At 44.8% G+C, this 23,645-nt stretch overlaps 1 protein-coding gene across 1 annotated transcript in view; it reads left to right on the top strand.

Moving 5' to 3' along the window:
* SLC16A2 (solute carrier family 16 member 2) overlaps nt 1-23,645 on the top strand; it is a 241,760-nt gene that overhangs the window by 196,456 nt on the left and 21,659 nt on the right. Inside the window, exon 2 of the mRNA XM_088445568.1 lies at nt 14,996-15,140. Within this exon, the coding sequence (XP_088301694.1) occupies nt 14,996-15,140 (145 nt within the window). The remainder of the gene's footprint in view (nt 1-14,995; nt 15,141-23,645) is intronic.

Below are 23,645 nucleotides of genomic sequence, written 5' to 3'. Positions count from 1 at the left end.
CGCACGACGGAACCGGCTCCGTCGTATGCATGCGCACTGGGCCACCATCGACTCGCTTGCGAGCGCTCAGCGCTCGCAAACAGGTCTGAATCAGGCCCTCTGGACAGGGGTTCAGGCGGAAACACCACACTAATTATAGATTGTACTGCAGCGTTACCTCACTCATTTACTGGGTTATTGTTTCCATCTGAACTCCTAAGCAGAGTTGTAATTACTTTTCTTTATCTGATTCTGTCAAGTGCGTTATGATTTGTAACTAATGAAAGAAGCAGTTTGCAACACTGAACACACAATCAAATTCTATAAGTTGCAAATTTCAAGATTTTGCACAAGCTAAGGCAAAATTGTGGTGGAGATTTATCAACTCTTGGAAAACCATAAAATTAACCGATCTGGTGTGGTATATTTTGTCAACATGCAGCATGCCGACATGCTCACAATGTCGACTTTGAACAAGCTGACATTCATCATGTTGACATGATTAGAATGTTGACAAAATGTTCCTGGTAGTCTAGTGACAACTTACCTGGTACCTATGGTCCAATGACTCCAGCGATGTTTTCCGGGTCTGGAGGTCAGCTGACAACGACCTCTGAAGGATCCAGTGGTGCTTCCATGTTAACTATCTGTTAGAGATGTGTGGTTTCGGTGTTACTCTGTTCTTTTCGCTACATTAGCGCAAGTTCCGATTAGTTCGGATTTATCTTATTGGCTATCCGGATCTCACGTGTTTTAGATAGCCAATAAGATAAATCCGAACTAATCCGAACTTGCGCTAATGTTGCGAAGAGATCCAAGTAAAACCGAACCCGCACATCTCTAGTATCTGTAACCGTAGCTCTCCCCCAGTGCCTAACCCTTCCCTCCCGTAGCCTAACCCTCCTCTGCCAGTCCGTGCAGAATGTCAGTGTTTCAAATGTCGACATTCTGCACATGCTGACATGTTCAATGTCGACATTGTGTTGTCGATATAACTGTCGGCATTTTGACTACATCCCCAACATATCAGCTTCTTACTGTCTTTTTTTTTTTTTTTTTCTATCATAGCCTGTAAAATGACAAATGGAAGCTGATTGGTTGGTATGGGCAACTTCTTCACTTTATCTCTGCAAGATTTGATAAATCTCTCCCTGTGTTTTGGTGACTGCAGCTAGCATTGCATAACTAAGTAGTTTTAAAATTCTGGAGAACTGAAATTTGTATTTGCTATAAGAAAGCTTCAGTTTTTGGGGGGAATCCATTCCTCAACCGTGACTTTGTTACAGGACCTTACCCAACAAACAGCCTTTGACAGGGCCACATAGGCCTGTGGCTAAAAATGTTCAAAGGCCTATTATGAGAAACAGCTGGGACCAAAGCTTGGTGGGTGTGGCCAGTGCCACGTGGGCGTGTACACCTTGCCACTATCATCCTCAATGTCTTACTAAAGCCGGGTACACATGGAACAATGTGCTGCATCAACGATATCGCTGAACGATTTCCCTTGAACTTTCTGTAGTGCAGGACAAACGATATTGGTATCTTTCAGGGAAGTCATCCTGCCACATATCTGAATAGGCAATTCTTGACGGTATCGTCCAAATTGGCCTGCATGTACGGACGACCAAAGATATCGTTATCGTCCAGTGGGAGCGCGCATCGTTGGTCGTTCATTGCATACACACGGATCGATATGAACAATATATATCGTTGAATTATATAGTTATCGTTTATATCGTTCAAAGGTATTGTCTTGTGTGTGTGCCCCTTAAGGGTCTCATTTGTCAACGAGTGTTATTTTTGTTATCACTCCTTACTAATCTTAAATGGTGCTCTAACTAATCAGCTCCTAACTGATATGTGTTTGAAAAATGACAGGAGCTGATTGGTTGGAGCACCATTTAAGTTTAGTAACGAGTGATAACAGGAATATCACTCGTTGATAAATGAGGCCCTAAATGTGTAAAAGTATAAAAATTGCATCATTTTCTGAGGAAATTAGAAATACAACTTTTAATATGTTTGATTTATGACAGACTCTGAGGGGCGGCTGGTCATCATGGCATGATGATAGGCCAGTTCTTCTGTGGAGGCCTGTAGCTATAGCTCCATCTTCACCATTTGTAATATGTACATGTCCTTTGGCAGTTTCTTTTTCCCCCTTACTGTAGGCCCTGCCTGCTCTCCCTTCAAGAATCTCTCGAAGTGAGTTCCCAAAGGTAGGCAAGTATGCTCCAACTATGAAAATACTATTGTATAATAATTCTTGTTTTGTGTAAATATTACTATGGGAAAGGCAGATGTTTTGGAGACTGATTTATTGTCATTTGAAGAAAATCTCGACAGGCATTTGAAAGGGCAAAAAGGGTTAACTAGATAATGGACTAACTTCGCTACAGCAACTATATGAAAACCATCTGGTAGCTTATCAACACTATTTTGCTGGGGAAGCCCTCAATCTGGGCAATTTCACAGTGCGTAAGGAAGGAAAATAAACATTTGTGGCTATTGAAAGCAACAGAGCATGTAATTGCTCCGGGTATTAAGGAATGGGTGAAGTTCCTCTGACACTAGGAAAATTTGTTTTTCATTTTCAGCTGGTAAAATAGAGAAACATATTAACAATGTTTTTGACATGTAAATCATTGATATAATATTTCTGGCTTTAATCTGGTCATGGCCCATGTCCATGTATTTTGTAATTAGAGCAAGATGTTGTTTTCCTCATTGCCATCAGAGCTGACATCTATATGTAGCCGTTAGTTAGTCAGACCGTTGTGTAGCTAGCACTACATCCATTCTGTGAAGTCATCTAGTTCCTTCGTATCAGCAGTAAATGGTGGGTGTGCCGTTCGGATAAGCACAACATTAATGGCAAACTTATAAGCCTCTTTATAAAACCATCTGCCAATAGTTACTTGTCACAAAGTAGTCTAAAACTGGAACTCAAACCACTTTATATGAAAATGTATACATTGCTTGTGTGCTATAAGCAAACTGACATACCTCCTCTTCTAGCTTGTCTTGTGCCTCTTTGGTTCCTTTAGAACTGTTTCTTTATCTTGATCTAATAATAGATGTTCTATAGAATCCTAATGGGAACCCTTTTTATTGCTCACTATGGGGCATATTTAGCACAATCCACATTTTTAAGACAGATGTAATATTTCTTGCATAAATTTGCAACGTGAAAAATTTTTCACGCAAATTAACCATTCTGCTCTTGCCAGGAGACTAGTTCCAATAAGAGTTCATCCTGGCAAAGAGCTGGAAGCAGTGTGATATCGTTATGCTATATCACACTAGTTCCTGCCCTCAGCATGGACGACGCATATGTCACCTAGTGGACAATGGAGAGGGATATTGAGGATCCTTCTCCATCAAAATTGTGATATAGTAGCCATTAGCTATCGGGGCCAAGCGCCGGACCTTGGCAAATATGCATAGCAGCCCCATGTGGGAGCTGCATTTGCAGTCAGAAATGGAGGTACTTTGGCAGATATCAGAGATACATCTGCTGGCGATCCCCCCCCATGGTACATCTGGAGTATCCGTAATAATTGCGGGTACCCCCCCAGTAAATAGCTGTGATATCCCACAAATATGTAATGATAAATGTGTTATATAACACGCACCTGCAGTAAAATTCCATGATTGATAAATAGGCTTTATATGTTTCTCCATGCAACAGATCTTGATTGCCAGCAGTACTTGTACCACCAGAGTTGCCTACCTGCTCTGTAATCGCCATCTCCGTGTAGTGGTAACAGATTAAATCATTTAAATATTCTTTATGAGAATAACACTTTTGCTTATATGAATGTAGATTTTAAAATGCTTTTAAAAATGTTTAAACTTTTTGAAAAAAATCTTTATCTAGAGCAGTGGTTCCCAAACTTTCTTGAATCGCGACGCCCTAGACCATCAGCATTTTTTCCATGGCACCCATGGGCCAAAAGTTTTTTTAGCAAAAATAATTCAATTAAATAAATTGTATTTACCTATTACTCTTAAGGTGTCCATCCACTAGACGATTAAGTTGAGAAATTGAACGATAACGATCGTTCAATCATTTGCAAATTGTTTGCAAAAATGTCTAAAACGACCAGCGATGCGCATGCCCGCTGGTCGTTTACACCTCTATCATAGTGCAAACATGCTGGTCAACCTGCCGATATTGTCAGGTTCAGATGATTGATGAGCCTGCACTGAACGACTGCTCGTTCAGTGCAGGCTCATCACAGACTGACAAACGACTGCGCGATTACAGTGTCGTAATCGTGCAGTAGTTTTCATGTCTGCTAGTGGATGGCAGCTTGAGGCACAGTTATGTGATGGCGGGTTGTGCTCTTTGTTCACGCATTTTATAATTGACAGCCACCAGCAGTGTTTTTCCTTATCACATTGACCATAAATATTCAGATTTGGTTCTGGACCACCAATCCTTGCAAGTACCCCAAGGCACCCAATTTGGGAACCAATGATCTAGAGAGTAAGACATGGAGAGACTTTATGGTGTTTGAGTAATTACAATGCTAAATTTTATTTTATGCCCAGACATCTTGGCTAAAGTGTCTGCAGTCTGACCGATTATAAAACATACATTGTGTTTATCACTTGGTACCTAAGGTTGTAGGGATGCCCTTTCAGAACTTATTTCTGACCAGGGCATATATGCACCATATAAAGTTAGTTTGTGGTGAGGATAGTACTCTCATTTTTGGTGTGTAAGAATAAAGGGGCACATCCACTAGACGATCTACTTCCTGTCCAATCTCTAAACGATTTTCCCTTGATTTTTTTCCCTTGAAATTTTATCTTTCAGTCTGAACGATTTGCAAACTATCTTTAATAGATCAGGTGAAATTGACCTGCATGTTCAGTCGACTGACGAGACGATCAAACGACCAGCGGGAGCACGCATCGTTGATCGTTAACGACCAAACACTGCACGATTTATAAATGATTTTTAAACGATTGAAACGATAATGACGTCGTTATCGTTCAATCGCCTGCTAAAATCGTGTAGTGGATGCCCCCCTTAAGGTCAGGTCACCTATTAAACTGAAAGCATGCAGATAAAGTGGTAGTGGACAGGACAACCTGTAAACAACACTAAGGACATTAAAATATCAACTGGAGGAGAAGGAGCGTAACTAGGTATTTGAAGTCCCCATAGCAAAAGTATGTAACAACCCTATGTTCTACCCAATGGTGAGAAATGTACAGTCAGGTGCATAAATATTGGGACATTGACAGAATTCACCATAATGGCTTTGAAATTAAACAAACAAGTTGTGCTTTAACTGCAGACTTTCAGATTTAATTTGAGGGTAATTACATCCAAATCAGGTGAACGGTGTAGGAATTACGACGGTTTCTATATGTGCCTCCCACTTTTTAAGGGGCCAAAAGTAATGGGACTATCAACTCAAAAGCTATTTCAGGGACAGGTGTGGGCTATTCCCTCGTTATTTCATTATCAATTAAGCAGGTAGAATGTGTGGAGTTGATTCTAGGTGTGACATTTGCATCTGGAATCAGTTGCTGTCGACTCTCAATATGAGATCCAAAGAGCTGTCACTATCAGTGAAGCAATCCATCATTAGGCTGAAAAATCTAAACAAACCCATCAGAGAGATAGCAAAAACATTAGGTGTGGCGAAATCAACTATTTGGAACATTCTTAAAAAGAAAGAACGCATCGGAGAGCGCAGCAACACCAAAAGACCCTCGAAGATTACGGAAAACAACTGTGGATGACAGAAGAATTATTTCCCTGGTGAAGAAAAACCCCTTCACAACAGTTGGCCAAATCAAGAACACTCTCCAGGAGGTAGGTGTATATGTGTCAAAGTCAACAATCAAGAGAAGACTTCACAAGAGTGAATATAGAGGGTTCATCACAAGATGTAAACCATTGGTGAGCCACAAAAATAGGAAGACCAGATTAGAGTTTGCCAAACAACATCTAAAAAAGCCATTATAGTTCTGGAACAACATCCTATGGACAGATGAGACAAAGATCAACTTGTACCAGAGTGATGGGAAGAGAAGAGTATGGAGAAGGAAAGTAACTGCTCATGATCCAAAACATACCACCTCATCAGTGAAGCATGGTGGTGGTAGTGTCATGGCGTGGGCATGAATGGCTGCCAATGGAACTGGTTCCTTTGTATTTATTGATGATGTGACTGCTGACAAAAGCAGTAGAATGAATTCTGAAGTGTTTCGGGCAATATTATATGCTCATATTCAGTCAAATGCTTCAGAACTCATTGGACGGCGCTTCACAGTGCAGATGGACAATGACCCGAAGCATACTGCAAAAGCAACCAAAGAGTTTTTTAAGGCTAAAAAGTGGAATGTTATGCAATGGCCAAGTCAATTCCCTGACCTGAATCCGATTGAGCATGCATTTCACTTGATGAAGACAAAACTGAAGGGAAAATGCTCCAAGAACAAGCAGGAACTGAAGACATTTACAGTAGAGGCCTGGCAGAGAATCACCAGGGATGAAACCCAGTGTTTGGTGATGTCTATGCGTTCCAGACTTCAGGCTGTAATTGCCTGCAAAGGATTTGCAATAAAGTATTAAAAAGTGAAAGATAGAATTAGGATTGTTTAGTTTGTCCCATTACTTTTGGCCCCTTAAAAAGTGGGAGGCACATGTATAAACCGTTGTAATTTCTACACCGTTCACCTGATCTGGATGTAATTACCCTCAAATTAAATCTGAAAGTCTGCAGTTAAAGCACATCTTGTTTGTTTCATTTCAAAGCCATTGTGGTGGTGAATAGAGGCCAAAATATGAAAATTCTGTCAATGTCCCAATATTTATGCACCTGACTGTATATAACACATGTAACTTTGGCAAGGAAGATGGGCCCCACTCCGCTCTGGGCCCCATAGCAGCTGCACCTTTTGTACTTAGGGCCTGATTCAGACCCGCTCGCGAGCGCTGAGCGCTTGCAAGCGGGTCGATGTTGGCCCAGTGCGCATGCGCATGACGCAGCCGGCTCCATCGTGCACATGCGCGAGACCCGTATAGCGACGGGCAAACCGTCGCTCCGGGTCTCGTACCAAAGGGGGCGTGCTGTCGATGTTGAGTGACAGCACGCCCCATTTGGTGGGCGGCCCGGGGGCGTGGCTTTCCAGATGGAGGCGTTCCAATGGGAACGCCTACCATCTGGGGCCGGCCCCACTGACATCACAAGTGATATCAGTTGGAGTGCTTTCGGCTCTGAGAGCCGAAAGCACTCCAGGGCTTGCGGCAACGAGACCCTACCACAAGGGTCTCGTCGCAAGCCCGATGGTCGCGATGGTTTTGACCATCGCGGCCATCTTCCTGGCCGCTCGCTATAGCTGTGGGTGGTCACCCACAGCTATGCAAGCGGCCAGGAGGCCGCTCTGAAAATCAAGAAGGACGGCCCTGATTCAGACCGAGTGCTCTGTCAGAGCGTCCGGCTCTGAATCAGGGCCTTACTCCCATGTGGAGGAGTGTAAATACTTGACCTTGTTACGTTATGTATCTTCCCTATCATTTCATAAGTTCTAATAATCATCCATATCTATGTCATTTTAAAAAAATAGATATTGTATTTTTCTAATGTGTAAAGCTGAGGGTTTTTATTTTTATAAAATATTATTTTTTACTGAGTTCTAAGAATGTTTTGCTGGAAGGAAGCTTGAAAATGACATCAGGTTTTCGTGTGCCTCATGATGCGAACCAGAGACCATTATACAATTAGCACAAACTCACAAGTGTGTTAGGGAAATGCTTTGATCCCTGTAGCCCTATCAGAACTCTACAAACAATGGAAATGTGCACTTTGGGCTATTTCTGGTAAAGGCTTGCATGTGTGATGTCCTGTCCCAATTCTGCAATTTTCAATCCTGAGATTGACATAATATTTATAACAGAAACTCTTGTTTTGCATCAACTGAAATGTAACTTTGTTCTTTGAATTTGTCATATAAATAGGCGTCTAGTGCCCCCTTTGGCCGTTATGGGACTCATTGTATAGTAAATAGTGTATGTGTTAAAGTGAAGAGGTACGTTTTACACCCACTGCCATGTACACTGTTATTGCTTTCATACTTTGCTGCTTCCTTGCAACACTGCATAAAATTTACAATTGCAATGTCTCGCGTCTATATACAAATTGGATGTATGTGTTAATTATTCATGTGTTACAAAGCAGCCACATATACAGTAATAAATATAATTTTAGTTCTTCATACTGTATCTAAAACAGCAATAATTCTTTGCACAGTCTTGGCACTGTGTTAAAAATTACAGCATATGAATTGGTTAGATACAAATATCTTTTGGAACTTAGTAGAAATATTGATTTCTTAGATCCTTTTTTTTTTAAATCTAAGATATAAATTATGAGTAACAAACTTGAAGTGTTCCTCTTGTTTGAAGCTTTGGAAGTTATGTAGACGTGCCCACATGCAATGTATTCAGCTATATCTGATTTAGGGCTTGTTTATGAATATAGATTTCCTCCACTGTACTTTTACTTCTGTGCAAATCTCCTGCACTTTCTCTCACATTCATACTTTATTCCTACATCTAGTTTTCCTCCCCCTATTCAACTCAGCCACACCATTACCATGTGTTCTTCCACTACCCCCTCCTACCTAATATTCTGCTCCGCCGCCTTCTTTCACCTTTATCATTTCCCCTTGTCTCCTCCACCTCCTACTTCCTTTATCTCCCCTACTCTGTCTGCCTTCCTCCCTCTCCTCTCCCCATTGTTCGCAAATACACGCTATAGCGTGTATTTTACCCGCTATTGGGCACTGGGGACTCACTTTTTTAAAGAAGGCGGATCCCCGGAGACGCGCTCTGCTGTGGCCAATCCCTGACAGCTGGCTGCAGCACAGCGCGTCCCCCTGAGAAAGACACAAGCCTGTCTGTTAGAGCAGCCAATGAGTCAGATAGATAGACTCTCATTGGCTGCTGCTGTGGAAAGCCATGCTGGGATCAAGTGTCTGATCCCAGCATCAGCACAGCATCCGTGCCCGGCGCTGGGACAGTGTGTTTGTTCCCAGCGCCGGGTAAGCCACTGTGGCGGATACCTGGTGAAGGGACCAGTGTCAGCGGTAAAGTGGCGGCAGGAGAAGCTTGGCTCCGGGCGCAAGCTGAGCGGAGCTCGCTGCCCGCAAGCTAAGTGGCGGTGGCGGTTGTTTGCCACTGGCCGTGAGCCAAACATGGCTCGCGGTCCAGCAGCCAATAGGAGGCAGACGCGACGAACCAATCACGGTTCGTCGCGTCATAGCCCCGCCCACTCGTGGTGTCTTGAATTAGCCGCTGCTGAGCGGGAAACTTCAGTACCGGCGGCGGAGGGGAGGAGTGAAGACCTCCCGAAGACAAGAGAAGAGCGGCGTGGCAACAGTTCTGTCGGCCGCGCAAGAGGCCAGAAGACTGCGCGATCAAGGAGGAAGATAGGAAGAGGCGGCACCACTGGCCAGGACGGGCCAGTGGCAGAAGAATGAACTGAGGACCGAAGAGGACTGCGGGGGTGGAAAGAAAAAGAGCTAATGAAGCTCCCCCTCGCAGTCTCTTCCACCGAACGGGTAGGCAGCCTTGGGCCACCGTTATTTAACCCCTCCCTAGACCACCAGGGTTGTCGGGCACTAGGCCCATGGGATAAATTCAGGCAATAGGCCTGTGGGTATATAGGTGGGCACAAGGCCCGGGCAACATAGGGGGCATTAGGCCCTATTGAAGGTGTGAGTGACCTGGGCATTAGGCCCAGGTCACTAAAGGCCAAATAGGTGGGCCAATACTGGGGGCAATGCATAGGGGGGGATTACTACTGGGGGCAATGCATAGGGGGGGATTACTACTGGGGGCAATGCATAGGGGGGGATTACTACTGGGGGCAATGCATAGGGGGAGTACTACTGGGGGCAATGCATAGGGGGATTACTACTGGGGGCAATGCATAGGGGGATTACTACTGGAGGCAATGCATATGGGGGACTACTACAGGGGCAATGCATATGGGGGGAATACTACTGGGGGCAGTGCATATGGGGGGACTACTACTGGGGGCAGTGCATATGGGGGACTACTACTGGGGGCAATGCATAGGGGGGACTTTTTCTGGGGGCAATGAATAGGGGGACTACTACTGGGGGCAATGCATAGGGGGGGACTTCTACTGGGGGCAATGAATTGGGGGACTACTACTGGGGGCAATGCATAGGGGAACTACTGCTGGGGGCAATGCATAGAGGGACTAAAGGGCATTAATGTGCGGCATAATGTGTAAAGGGCATTAATGTGTGGCATAACGTGTAAAGGCCGGGCATGACTGTGTGGCATCATTTGTAAGGGCTATTACTGCATGGCATAATGTGTAAAGACCGGGCATTAATGTGCGTCATAATGTTTAAAAACCGGGCATGGCTGTATGGCAAAATGTGTAAAGGGCATTAATGTGCGGCATAATGTGTAAATGCCGGGCATGGGCTATGTGGCATCATTTGTTAGGGGTTAGGGCAGGTCAGAGAGGCATATGGGGAGCTCTAAAGCATAAATTATGATGGGACCCAGAAATGGTGAGGTAGGACCCCATTTGTTTTAAAGTGGAGGGTCCCTGGGACCCACATATTTTGTCACTGACCGCGATCACTGTCTCCCATTACTCCCCTTTCATTTTCTTCTACCCCTCCTGGATCCTGCTACCCCACCACTAATCCCTCCTCCAAACCTCCTCTTCATGACACCCCACCCCTTCTCTATCCACATCTCATTAAACTCTCTCCCTGCCCACCGCCTACAGGTTCCCTTCCCAGCACTGGTGCCCACACAATCTCCACTACATTCATCTCTATCGCCCAAATGAATCTCACCTTCTCATTACAGCAACCCTGATAATCTCATTCACAACTCTCCCACAAACACTGTCCCTCTATCCTGTGCCCTCTGGAATGACAGATCAGTCTGTAATAAACTCGTTCCCACCCATGACTATTTAATCTCCAAAAACTTGAATCTCCTAGCCATTACTGAAACCTGGATTTCACCCTCTGACACCACTTCCTCTGCAGCTCTCTTCCCTGGGGGCCTCACCTTCTCTTACACCCCTCGGCCCGGGAGTCGCCAGGGTGGTGGTGTGAGAGTCTTTCTATCCCCAGGTTACTCATACCAACTCCTACCCTCTGAACCATCCCTTACTTTCTCTTCATTTGAGGTTCATGCTATACTCATCTTCAAATCAGTACACCTGCGAGTAGCTGTAATTTACTGTCCCCCTGGCCCTCCCTCCAAATTCCTTCACAACTTTGCTTCCTAGCTCCCTCACTTTCTCTCCCCTGACCTTCCCTCCATTATCCTAGGTGACTTAAATATTCCATTTGATATCCCCAAAAAATCCTCTGCCTCCAAACTCCTTACCCTCACGTCTTCATTTGGTCTCTCCCAATGGACCTTCTCACCATCCCATGTGAGTGGTCATTCGCTTGACCTGGTCTTCACTCACCGTTGTGATATTTCTGATTACTCCAATTCCCCATTCCGCCTCTCTGACCACCACATTCCTATCCCTCTCTCCTTCCCCTCCTTTATCTCCTAAGACCACAATCTTTAAATGTAATTTGGAGGCTATTGACACCGTTTCTTTTTTTTTCTCTGCTTGACCCACTTCTCTCCCCTATCCTCAATCTCTCTTGTGCCCTGAACAAGCTGCTTCCCTATACAATGCCTCCCGTACTTCTGCTCTGAACTGTGTTGCTCCGGTGATCACTACTTACCCTTGCAGGTCCACACCTCAACCCTGGTATTCCAAATGCACCAGATACCTTCAAAAGTATTCACGAACTGCCGAGCGACAGTGGGGAAGATTATGTTCTAAGACAGATTTTTCTCCATTCAAATGTATGCTCTCTTCCTACAGTGCCTCCCTTTCCCTCTCTAAACAGCCATATTTCAAGAGCCTCATCTCCTCCCAGTCCTCAAATCCCCAGCATTTCTACCACCTTCAACTCCCTCCTGTGCCCACCCCCTCAACGCCTCCCCTCCTCACTCTCTGCCCTTGACTTTGCTACCTACTTTACATCTAAAATTGATTCCATACATCAGGACATCATATCTTACCAGTCCCCCAGCTCTACACCCCTCCTACTTTCCATGATCACCACTCTCCATCCATTTTACCTACCCTGAAATCCTTCTCCCCTGTATAGAGAGGAAGTCATGGCCTTCATCCGGTCCCCCCCCTTCCATATCATCCTCCCTTGACCCTATCCCTTCGTGTCTCCTCCACTACCTCTCTCCTTGTGCCTGTTCCCATCTTGCCCACCTCCTCAGTCTCTCCCTCTTATCTGGCACTGTCCCTTCTGCATTCAAACATCCCTGGTCTCCCCCATTCTTAAAAAACCTACCCTTGATCCTTCCACACTCTCCAACTACTGTCCCATCTCTCTCCTCCCTTTTGCCTCCAAGCTCCTTGAGCGTGTTGTTTACAACCGCCTTACCACCTTTCTTGCCTCCCACTCCCTCCTTGACCCCTTCAGTCTGGTGTCCGTTCTCTCCACTCCCTCACAAAAGTCAGCAATAACCTTCTTGCTGCTAAATCCAAGGACTACTACTCTCTGCTCATTCTCCTTGACCTCTCTGCTGCTTTCGACACTGTGGACCACCCTCTCCTGCTGCAAATCTTCGCTCCCTTGTTCTACGTGACACGGCCCTCTCCTGGCTATCCTCCTACCTCTCTAACCGATCCTTCTCTGTCTGCTCTCATGACTCCTCTTCCCCCTTACAGCCTCTTACAGTAGGTGTTTCCCAAGGTTCTGTTCTTGGACCTCTCCTATTCTCCCTCTATACGTCCTCTCTAGGTGAACTCTTCTTTTAACCTCCATTATCATCTCTATGCTGATGAAACTCAGATCTACCTTTCCTCCCCTGACCTCTCCTCCTCTCTTCTGTCCGCCCTCTTTGTTCAACAAATGCACGCCGCCTCTCAAGCCAACTGATTACTTCCTTCCACTCCTGCCTCCAAGATCCTCCACCTCTCTACAATCTTTCAAACAGGCTTTCAAGACCCACTTCACCAATTCCTTCCAGCTCTCCTCTTAACTTGCTGCTACATGCTCCTTCCTCCCTGTCTACACCATCTGTGTCACATCTGTTTGTCTGCCCCTCCCCTTTAGAATGTAAGCTCTTACGAGCAGGGCCCTCTACCCTCTTGTGCTTCTCCTTACTGTACTTTCATCTACTTCTTACTCCCCACTAGGGCACCTAACACTTGGATGCTTATGCTCTGTTGTTTATCTGGGTGTTAAGGTTGCTAATGTAGCGATTTATATTAACCTTGTCCTGTATTGTATTGTACTGTATGTCACCGGTTGACCTATTTGTTTATGTACTTTGTAAGGTGCTGCGGAACACTTGTGGCGCCATATAAATAAATTATAATAATACTATTAAATATTATTTTCATTTAATCTGATACTGGAACACTGAGGTTCACTTTCCAATACACTGTGCGTGTATGAACTGTTGATGGCTGTTACTGGCCAGCAAAGTGGTGAGTCTCTGTTTATCTTTGCCAGCCAGTAACCTTGAGGAGCTGAGGTTTTTGTTTGTTTGTTAAATTGGCCTGGAAAAGGTTTCCTATTGTCTCTTGCGGCAATAGAAAATTTGTTATTTTCAGGCCTACTTTATAAATAGGTCCCTAAATGAAATGTAACATTGCTTACACAAATTCACATAATTAAAGCAACATTCATTAAATAAGATCTCTCAATTTATAATAAAATATATATTCATGTATCATAGCATTGTTGCATAAGGGAAAGAACAGTAGGTTCATCATCACAGAACAATTAATACCATAGCCAAAAACCAAACATGTCAATTGATTGATTAAGACTTAGCCCAGTAATTATAACTGCTGGCTGTAAGGAAGTACTGCTTTCCAGAAATCATTTTGGCCATCTGTGTATCGGATTGGTATAATGTAGGATTACCTAATCTTTATGGCAGTGATTCCCAACCTCGCTCCTCAAGGCACACTTAACAGTCCTGGTTTTAGTGATATCCATGCTTGAGCACAGATGGTCAAGTCAAAATAACTGAGGTACTAATTAAGTCACCTGTGCTCAAGTATGGCTATCCTTAAAACATGGGCTGTTAGTATGCCTTGAGGACCGTGGTTTGGAAAAACCCTGCTTTACGGGTTCCAGACAATAGATCTACATTAAAAAAAATCAACAGTGTCTAGATAGTTACCACATGGTAAACAGTCAATAGGGCGACAGAGTCAAAATGTTGACATTGAAATTGTCAACACATTTTTTTGTTGTTGTTGGGTTAGGCACTTATCAGAGGGTTAGGCTCTAGGAGGGACGGTTAGGGTTAGGCACTAGGGAGGGGCTGTTGGGGTTAGGCACCATGGGGAGGGTTAAGGTTAGGGTGAAGATTAGGGTTAGAAAACACAAAAAACCCATGTAGGCGACCATTTTTTGCATCGCCCATCTTTTGTGTTGACCTGTCAATAGGTTGACATGGACAAAAGGTTGACAGGGTCATGTCAACCTTTTGTCCATGTCAACCTATTGACTGTCTACAATGTGGGGTCTATCTAGACATTTCTATCTTTTTCATGTAGATCTTTTATACCAAACCCCTCTTTACATTGATTGGTAATAATACAATAGATCATATTTAAGAATTTATAATTTACCTTTCATTTTGATAATTGGCTCTCAGTCACAACCAGTACTGGACTAGGTATTCTCTGCTGTTAGATTTGTCTTTGGTGGTGGGACTGCTTTTCTTTGTTTTATTGAAGAGGGGACAGACTATTGTATTTCAGCCTAAGAATAGTAATGTTGGCAGACAGCGTGTTACTAATCATTGTGCCAGGTACAATGTATACAGTCATACACTATGCAGAGAACTGATGGATGAATCACCTCTATACAAGCACATGACATCATGGCTATAAGCACACAGGCAACAGGTAATAACCAGCTCTGTTTCTTTCTCTTACAGCTTGGGTCGGTTCTCTGGCCATGGGAATGATCTTCTTCTGCTCTCCAGTAGTGAGCATCTTCACAGATAGGCTGGGCTGCAGGAAGACATCATCTGGAGGAGCTGCATTGGCTTTCATTGGATTGTTATCCAGCTCATTCACCAAGTATGACCATTACACATCACATGACCCACACCCTGTTTTCATTCTGTCTTTCTGGAGCAGACCACCTGGGCCCATAACATTTTGCTTGTGGCATAGGTCAGGTTTATATTTAGGGTACCCTAAACTTAATATGTTTGCTTCATGCTGTCCCTCTGGTCTATGAGCATATTTAGGGAGTGGCCTGCCACACCATTGTCTGCTGAACATTATATTTTCGGTCCTCTTATTCTTGGCTATCCATCAATGATGTCATATACTTTACTAGGCAATACCACACAATATTGTTTTTAGAGGATCATTACATATACGTAGGACCGACAGGAGGGCTCTATAAAGGTATTATGAAGTAGAGGCAAAAAGATTGTATGTTTACCAAACTCTGCAAGTGGACTTCATAACACCCTTATAGAGAACAGATATAGGGGCATATTTCTTTAAAAAAACTTGAAGTAAATCCCAGAGAATAGACTTTTTAGGGAATATCCGCAAAATGTAAATATTCCCTGAATGTATTGCAGAGATATCTGCTGCCGTTTCTCTGATTCCGATCGCAATAGCAGCTCCCGGAGTTTGGAATTGTGAAGCTTGGCCCCATTAGCCAACGCCATCTTAAAATGGCGTTAGCTATTGTAATCCTCTGGATTCTTTCCCAGTAATAGCCATTTGTGCATTTGCTGTCTGATGACCAAGCATGCACAGTAGGCCACCCGAGGTCCTGCAGCACAAAGTAAAGTGTTCGCTTATGTAATGTCCAGAAACAATGATGTCTAATGTACCAGCTTTAATAATGCCTAGTAACATGCACAGCAGATTACTAACAATCAAAAATATGCACAGCAGCAAACATACTCAGTCATACACTAGTGGGTAAGGCCCAGTAATGTGCTTAACTGTATTGCTCAGCCACGATGATGTCCATTATTATGTCAACAATAATGCTCAGTGAAACGTTACTTGTAGACAAGTGAAGTAATATGCTGCCATTAATGTCAGTAATGCCACCGTCCTGTAATATGTTAAAGGTTGAGTCTCCCATATCCAAAATGCTTGGGACCAGGGGTATATTGGATATCAGAATATTCCGTATTTTGGAATATTTGCATACCATAATGAGATATCTTGGGAATGGGACCCAATTCTAAACACAGAATGCATTCATGTTTTCTATACACCTTATACACACAGCCTGCAGGTCATTTTATACAATATTTTTAAATAATTTTGTGCATCAAACAAAGTTTGTGTACATACATGAAATTAATTTATGTATCATACACCCCTTATATACATAGCCTGAAGATGATATAATTTTTTATAATTTTGTGCCTTAAAGTTTATGTGCACTGAACGATCAAAAAGCGAAGGTGTCACTATCTCAGGCATGCTAAAAAAATTCTGTATTTCGGCATATTCCATATTCCGGTATATTTGGGAGGCTCAACCTGTAGTAGTATTGCCCAGTAAAATTCTCTAGGTAAACATGTATAAAAATATGCCAGGAGTGTTATCAAGTGACATAAGGCAAAATCGTATGTCAACTAATTCCCCAAAATAATAATAGAAAGGAGTAATGCCCAAAACTTGTATTTGGTAGAGAAGCCAAGTAATATGCCAGCACTAGTAAGCCCACAGTTCTACTTCACAGTCCATAACAGCACAATATCCAACACCAACTGTCTAGGTATAATTCTTGCACTATCCTCTCCATCCCTCCACATGTCCAGTCTCTCCTGCTGCCTATGAAACATCACCTGTTTACACCCTTTCTTATACACGACACAACTAAACCTGGAATCCACTCACTTGCCATCTCTCATCTTGTCTATTGCAACCTCCTTCCCGTTGGCATTCTCACCATTCTGTCTCCATTTTTATCCATCTACTGCTGCAGATTTGATCTTGCACTCTTCCACTTTGCAAATGACTACACTACCCATACCATTCAGTATTAAATTCAAAATCCTCAGCAACACAATTCCTTCCTACATTTAAAGCCTATCTCAAAATACTCTACTTTCTCTAGTTTACACCTCTCCTCCTGTCTCTCAAAATTGTCTGAGACTTGTCCAGTGCAGCCACCTTAATTCTCCACTATGACTGCTCAACTCACTCTCCTCCTACCACCCACATTGGCAACAAATACAATGCAGTCCTAAAGGGGCAACTTGAGTCACACTAGTTCCTCAACTGTACTCCCATACCTAATGGCAATTGCTACTCATTTACTAATTGGTTATTTCTTCTTCAGGGTCCATAGGGGATCCACTGTGATACCATGGGGTGTGTGTGGTTGGAGTGATCCGTGCACCAAACAGGAAAAGCTTTAGCTTCCAGGATGCCCTGGGCCTCCTCCACATACACCCTGCCCCCAGCCATAGGCAGACAGTTTTTCGTTTAGTGCTGGACAGGAACGGTCGCACTTTTAGAACAGGGGGACTACTTAGGCAGCCCCAAGCTTTATTTTTATGATATTTTTATTTTATTATCTGAGCAAGCAGCAAGGCGTCCTAATGGGCGCCTGTGCAGCTGCTCCAGCTACCTCCGCCGGCTTCGCAACACAGGTAAGTGGTCCAGTGATTACCACCAGTGAGGACCAAGTTAGAGGCCAGCGGCACCTGGTGGTTCATTCAGCAGCGGGGGGTAAGCTCTCCCCCGGCAGCCCCACCCCCCAGCCCTGAGCGTGATCCCTCACAAGAGGTTTCCCACCTCTGCGCTGCTGCTCTTCCTCACCCTCCTCCCTATATAAGATGCTCAGCAGCCATTAATCAGGGCTTTTCTGAAGCTACAAGTCTCAGGAGTTTTGGGTTCCGTCTCCCTGTATACCTCTCCCTGGGGCCAGGTTATACAGCGCACAAATCCTACCAGCTCTTTGAGGCTTGAGTAGTTGATCTAGTGCCCATTATAAGTATATTTATATGCATTGTATTTGAATTGTGCTAGCTCTGCTGTTGTGATATACCACCTTAAACTTTCTGACTGCCAGTTATATCTATCCCTGCTGCTTTTTCTTAAACCCTCAACTACCAGGTGTGTAGGGGTTCATTATTACTTCACATTTACTTGTATTTGTGAAGAGTGTCACTTTGCATAATTAGCAATACACTTATCGTGTGCTACTTGCTGGCTATTTCTTTGTCTTCTAAAGGCAAGGATAAGCAGGAGGCTGAGGCACCTGTGCTGGTTACATGCAAATCCTGTTTTGCGGGCTTGTCCCCTCAGGATTTCATACAGGATGGTCTGTGTGCTAATTGTTATAAATCTACTCACCAGTCCACCTTAGCAGCCCCTGTCCAGGAGCCACCTTGGGTGTCCTCCTTATCCCAGGTTATGACACAGCTATTGGACCGCTTATCAGCCCCCATGCTGCCTCCCACCATGGGGTACCCACAGCTATTACAGCCTACTATGTCTGTACCCCCTATGCATCCTCCTTGGATGGATGTTTATGCCCATTCAGTTCAGAATACGGCTCAAACATCTGCCGCCTATCAGCAAAGGTTAAAGGCGGACAGACCGTTAGCCACCAAAGCACATAGGTGGGCTGAGTCATCCTCTCAGTATTCCCAGCTTTCAGATTCTGATGCATCATCTGAGGAGGCAGATGATGCACAAGGTTCTCTCTTCGAGTCGCACTCTAGCGAGGAACACCGTCATTCAACAGTGGATGTTCCTTCTTTAGTGAGGACGGTTAAATAAATCCTGAATACAGCGGATGATGGACCGCCCCGAAGCCTAAAACCCTGATGTTTAAACATCAAAAAGCGGTTAAAGCTAAATTCTCTGAGTCAGAACAGCTCACTGAGCTCATGGGAGAAGCTTGGGGTACTCCTAGCAAACTGTTCCATGTCCCAAAAAGACTAGTGTCTTCTTACCCTCTCCCTGCTAGGTAGTGTACTAAGTGGGAAGTCCTTCCTACTGTTGATTCACATTTGGCACGCTTAGTCAGAAGCTCTACGCTGCCTTTACCATCTACATCCTCCCTTAAGGATGCCACAGATAGAGGACTAGAAACTTGTCTCAAATCAGTCTACTCTCTTTCTGGCGCTATCACTAAGCAAGCTATGGCTGTGGCCTGGGTGGCTAAGGCTATCGAAGGATGGGCAGAGGCACTGCCATCAGATACTACCAGAGAACAACTGGCCTACATCTCCCATATTCAGTAAGCGGCCTCTTATTTGGGAGACTCCTTGCCTCTAAGGCAACTGCAACTATGGTAGTTGCCCGCCGGGTCCTTTGGCTATGGTTCTGGAAGGCAGACACGGGATCCAAGAAGGCACTCGAATCCTTACCCTTGTCTGGAGATAGGCTGTTCATCGTAGAGTTGGACAAGTTTGTGGCTACCTTGGCAGCGTCAAAATCGGCCTTTTTGCCATCAGCAGCTGCACCTAAGCCTAGGCTGTCCTCTTCTCGAACCTTTTGCCCCCAGGGTAAAGCAAGAGGACAATCCTTTCCGAGGCATTCTAGTTTGCACAAGACCACCAAGCCGCGAGCTAAGCAGTCTTGGCCGGCCAGACGTCCGGCTTCCAAGGCGGACAACAAACCCTCCGCCTGATAGAGCGGGCCTCCTCCTGGGGGATCCCAGGGTGGGAGGCTGACTTCTTCGATTTGCCCACTCTTTGTGTCAAACAACAGCATACGCCTGGGTCCGAGAGGCGGAGTCTCAGGAATATGCCCTGACCTTCCTGAGGCGTCCTCCCCAGCAAATTTTTTTGTACAGGTCCCCCATCAGACCCTATCAAGGCCTTGGCCCTCCAGTAGGCCATTCACTCCCTGCTGAGTTCTGGTGTGATACCGGTTCCTCCGGGTCAACGAGGAACTGGATTTTATTCCACTCTCTCTTTTTGATTCAAAATCCGAATGGGTCTCAATGGCCTATTCTGAATCTCAAACCCCTCAACAAATTTATCTGAGTGCCCAAGTTTCCCATGGAAACGCTACGATCAATTGTCCTGGCATTGGAGCCTGGGGATTTCATGGTTTCCCTGGACATTCAGTATGCATACCTGCATGTACCTATTACTCCAACCCACCAAAGGTTCCTACGGTTTGCTGTTTTGCAGCAACATTACCAGTTTCGGGCGCTGCCCTTTGGTTTGTCACAGCCATTCCGGTCTTTACCAAAATAATGTCAGTTATGGCGGCCCACCTCAGGCGCCAAGGAGTCAGAATCCTGACTCTTAATCTTGGCACACTCACCGGATATGTTACAACGCCATCTCCAGCTGACTGTGGACTGCCTGCAAACACACAGTTGGATTTTCAATTGGAAGAAGTCCTCCCTCTCTCCGACACAGCAGATGGTACATCTGGGGGCATTCCTTGATTCTTGAATACAGAGGATCTTTTTGCCAACAGACAAGATTTTGACACTACACTTGCGTGTGCGCAGCCTGCCTCACAATCGGAGGGTATCCATTCACTCAATGCAGGTACTGGGGTCCATGGTATCCACTTTTGATATAGTGGAATACGCCCAGTTTTACTCCAGGCCCCTTCAACAACTGATTCTCTCCCGGTGGAACGGGCAGTATCATCTGTTCCAGTCCCAGATTGTCCTTTCCCCCTCATGCTGGCTGCACCTATCCCATCTGAACAGTGGTCGCCCCTTCTGGATTCCATATTGGGAGCTTCTCATTACAGATGCCAGCCTTCGCGGATGGGGCATGGTAACTTGTCATCATACCTTTCAGGGACGGTGGACAACCCAGAAAAGTCACCTGCCCATAAACATTCTGGAGCTTTGAGCAGTGTACAGGGCACTCACTCGGGCTCAAGACCTTCTCCGGGGCAGGCCGGTCCAAATCCAGTCCGACAACGCAACTGCGGTTGCCTACGTCAACCATCAGGGAGGCACGCAAAGTCGGGCAGCCATGCGGGCAATGGCAAACATCCTGGTCTGGGACGAATGTCATCTCTCGGCAGTGTTTATCCCCGGAATCCTCAACTGGGAAGTGGACTTCCTAAGCCATCAGGACATACACGCCGGAGAGTGGGCTCTTCACCTGGATGTCTTTCAACTCCTGGTAGACAAATGGGACCTACCAGAGGTAGATCTCATGGCATCATGTCACAACCACAAGGTCCCCAGGTACGGGTCCAGCACCAGAGACCCCTCAGCCACCTTTGTGGATGCCCTGGCAGTGAGGTGGGACTTCAATCTTGCATACCTCTTTCCTCCGATCTCACTCATCCTGCGGGTTCTACGAAAGTTCAAGCAAGAAGGTGGCACAGTGATACTAATAGCCCCAGCCTGGCCCAGGTGACATTGGTTCACCGACATACGGAGTCTCTCCATAGACACTCCCTTTCCACTTCCTCTATGGCAGGATCTACTAGCACAGCGTCCTAGCCGGCAACCGGACCTACCTCGTCTGTGTTTGATGGCGTGGATCTTGAGTCATCCCTATTAAGAGCCAAGGGTATCTCTCGCTCTGTGGTCCAGACGATGCTCAGGACACGTCAGCTTTCCTCAGCTCGCATCTATTACAGAGATTGGCACTCTTACTTTCAATGATGCTCCCCCCAGAGGCTATAACCCTACTGTTTTTAGCTTGCCTTTCTCCAGGCTGGGTTAGACCTAGGCCTCCACCTGGCCTCAATTAGAGTTCAGGTTTATGCTCTGTCAATCTGGTTCCAGCGAAGGATCGCTCCCCTGTCTGATGTAAGAACATTCTTTCAGGGTGTTATCTGTATTTAACCTCCTTTTGTCCCTCCGGTGGCTTCGTAGGATTTGTCCTTTGTTCTCCGGGCACTACAGGCTCCTCTGTTTGAACCTCTGGATTCAGTAGACTTGAAGTGGCTGATAGCGAAGACTCTCTTTCTCCTCACTATCTCCTCTGCCTGCAGGTTAACTAATTTGGCAGCACTCTCCTGTTGCTCCCCCTTCTTGATCTTTCATCTGGACATTTGTTTCCTCTGTACCAGGCTGGGTACCTCCCTGGTACGTGGTATCCCGGTTCCATTTCAATGAAGAGATTGTGGTTCTGGCCTTCCAGTCCTCGGTTCTTTCTGATACATTCATTACTGTATCACCCCCACTTGTCCACTCTCCTTCCCCTTCCTTATGTGTCATGTGTGGTGTTTGTCCATTGTATTCATTTTTCTTAATTTAAATTGCATTTAGATTGGTATGCCACGATCAGCTCTACAAATTTAGTGTATTGTGCTAGATGTATTTATTTTAATTTGCATTTATCCATTCAGAATTCTTGCTCAGTTTGGTTCATATACATATTTATTCACTCATCGTTGTTATTGCTTATCTTATTCTGTTTATTTCATTTTTTATTTTACACCAATTATACATTTAGACCGTCCTATCTGAATTGTACATCATCATAAACGTATTTTTACGCTCTTGATTGATCAGATATTGTCATTATACATATCGTATTCATTTTATTAACGATTTTCCATTGATTTATGTGGGGAATCACGACAGACACAGGTTTACATTGTGTAGAGTGTCATATAGTTTATTGCCATAGATTGAGCGCTCGCTGGTCTAAGCTTTATGCTTGCTTATTTATGTGTTTACTTTTGGGTTAAGTGGTTAACCGACCATTAAGCTGCTCCCATTTATACTACCAGGTTTGTTGATTAGAGCGCACATACCCTATTTCTAAGGTTAACTAATTTGGCAGCACTCTCCTGTAGCTCCCCCTTCTTGATCTTTCATCTGGACAGAGCTGTCCCGGTTCCATTTCAATGAAGAGATTGTGGTTCTGGCCTTCCAGTCCTCGGTTCTTTCTGCAGGTGAAGCCTCCTTGGATGTGGTTTGTGTTCTTCGGATCTACATGGATCTTACTAATTCCTTTAGGAAATCAGATTCTCTCTGTTGTATGGCTTTCACAAGCAAGGCTGGCCAGCTAACAAACAGACTCTGGCTCGATGGCTCCGCATAACAATATCTCAGGCCTACAGATCTGTCCTCATACATCTAGCTTCCTTGCCCGTTAAACAGCCCTTCTAATCGTGCCATGTCATGGCGTTACTCGGTAGCGCTGAGCGTTTTTGTGCAACTTTTTACCTTCAAATGTGTCTTATTCACACAGTGATATGCATAGCTAGCACAAGCAGCTTCTGCTGATTAAAATTATATGCAGCATTCCTATGTTCTCTGTGCATCTGCGGGTGTATCTGCATGTGAAACGCAACATGACAGTGTTACAGCCACTGACACTGTAGCATTTCACATGCAGATACACCTGCAGGCGCACAGAGAAAACATGAATGCTGCATACCATTTTAATTAGCAGAAGCTGCTTGTGCTAGCTATTTCGCATCACTGTGTGAATAAGACTCATTTGAATGTAAAAAGTCGCACAAAAGACACTGCGATGCCGAGACACACGGAGTCCCCGTGTTATGTGTGGTGCGACTTGTATCACATGGAAGATAGAAGTTTGTGGACACATGTGTACACGCAAGCTAATTTTCCCGTTCCAAACGGTTATAGCACATTCAACTCGGTCTGCGGGACCCTCGTGGGCAGTTTGACGTGGC

Source organism: Taudactylus pleione, unplaced genomic scaffold, assembly GCF_031769625.1.
Source record: "Taudactylus pleione unplaced genomic scaffold, aTauple2 ptg000381l, whole genome shotgun sequence".
In the NCBI taxonomy this organism is placed as follows: Eukaryota; Metazoa; Chordata; class Amphibia; order Anura; family Myobatrachidae; genus Taudactylus; species Taudactylus pleione.
Note: the sequence above shows the minus strand (reverse complement) of the source record. Positions and strands in the feature narration are given on the sequence as shown.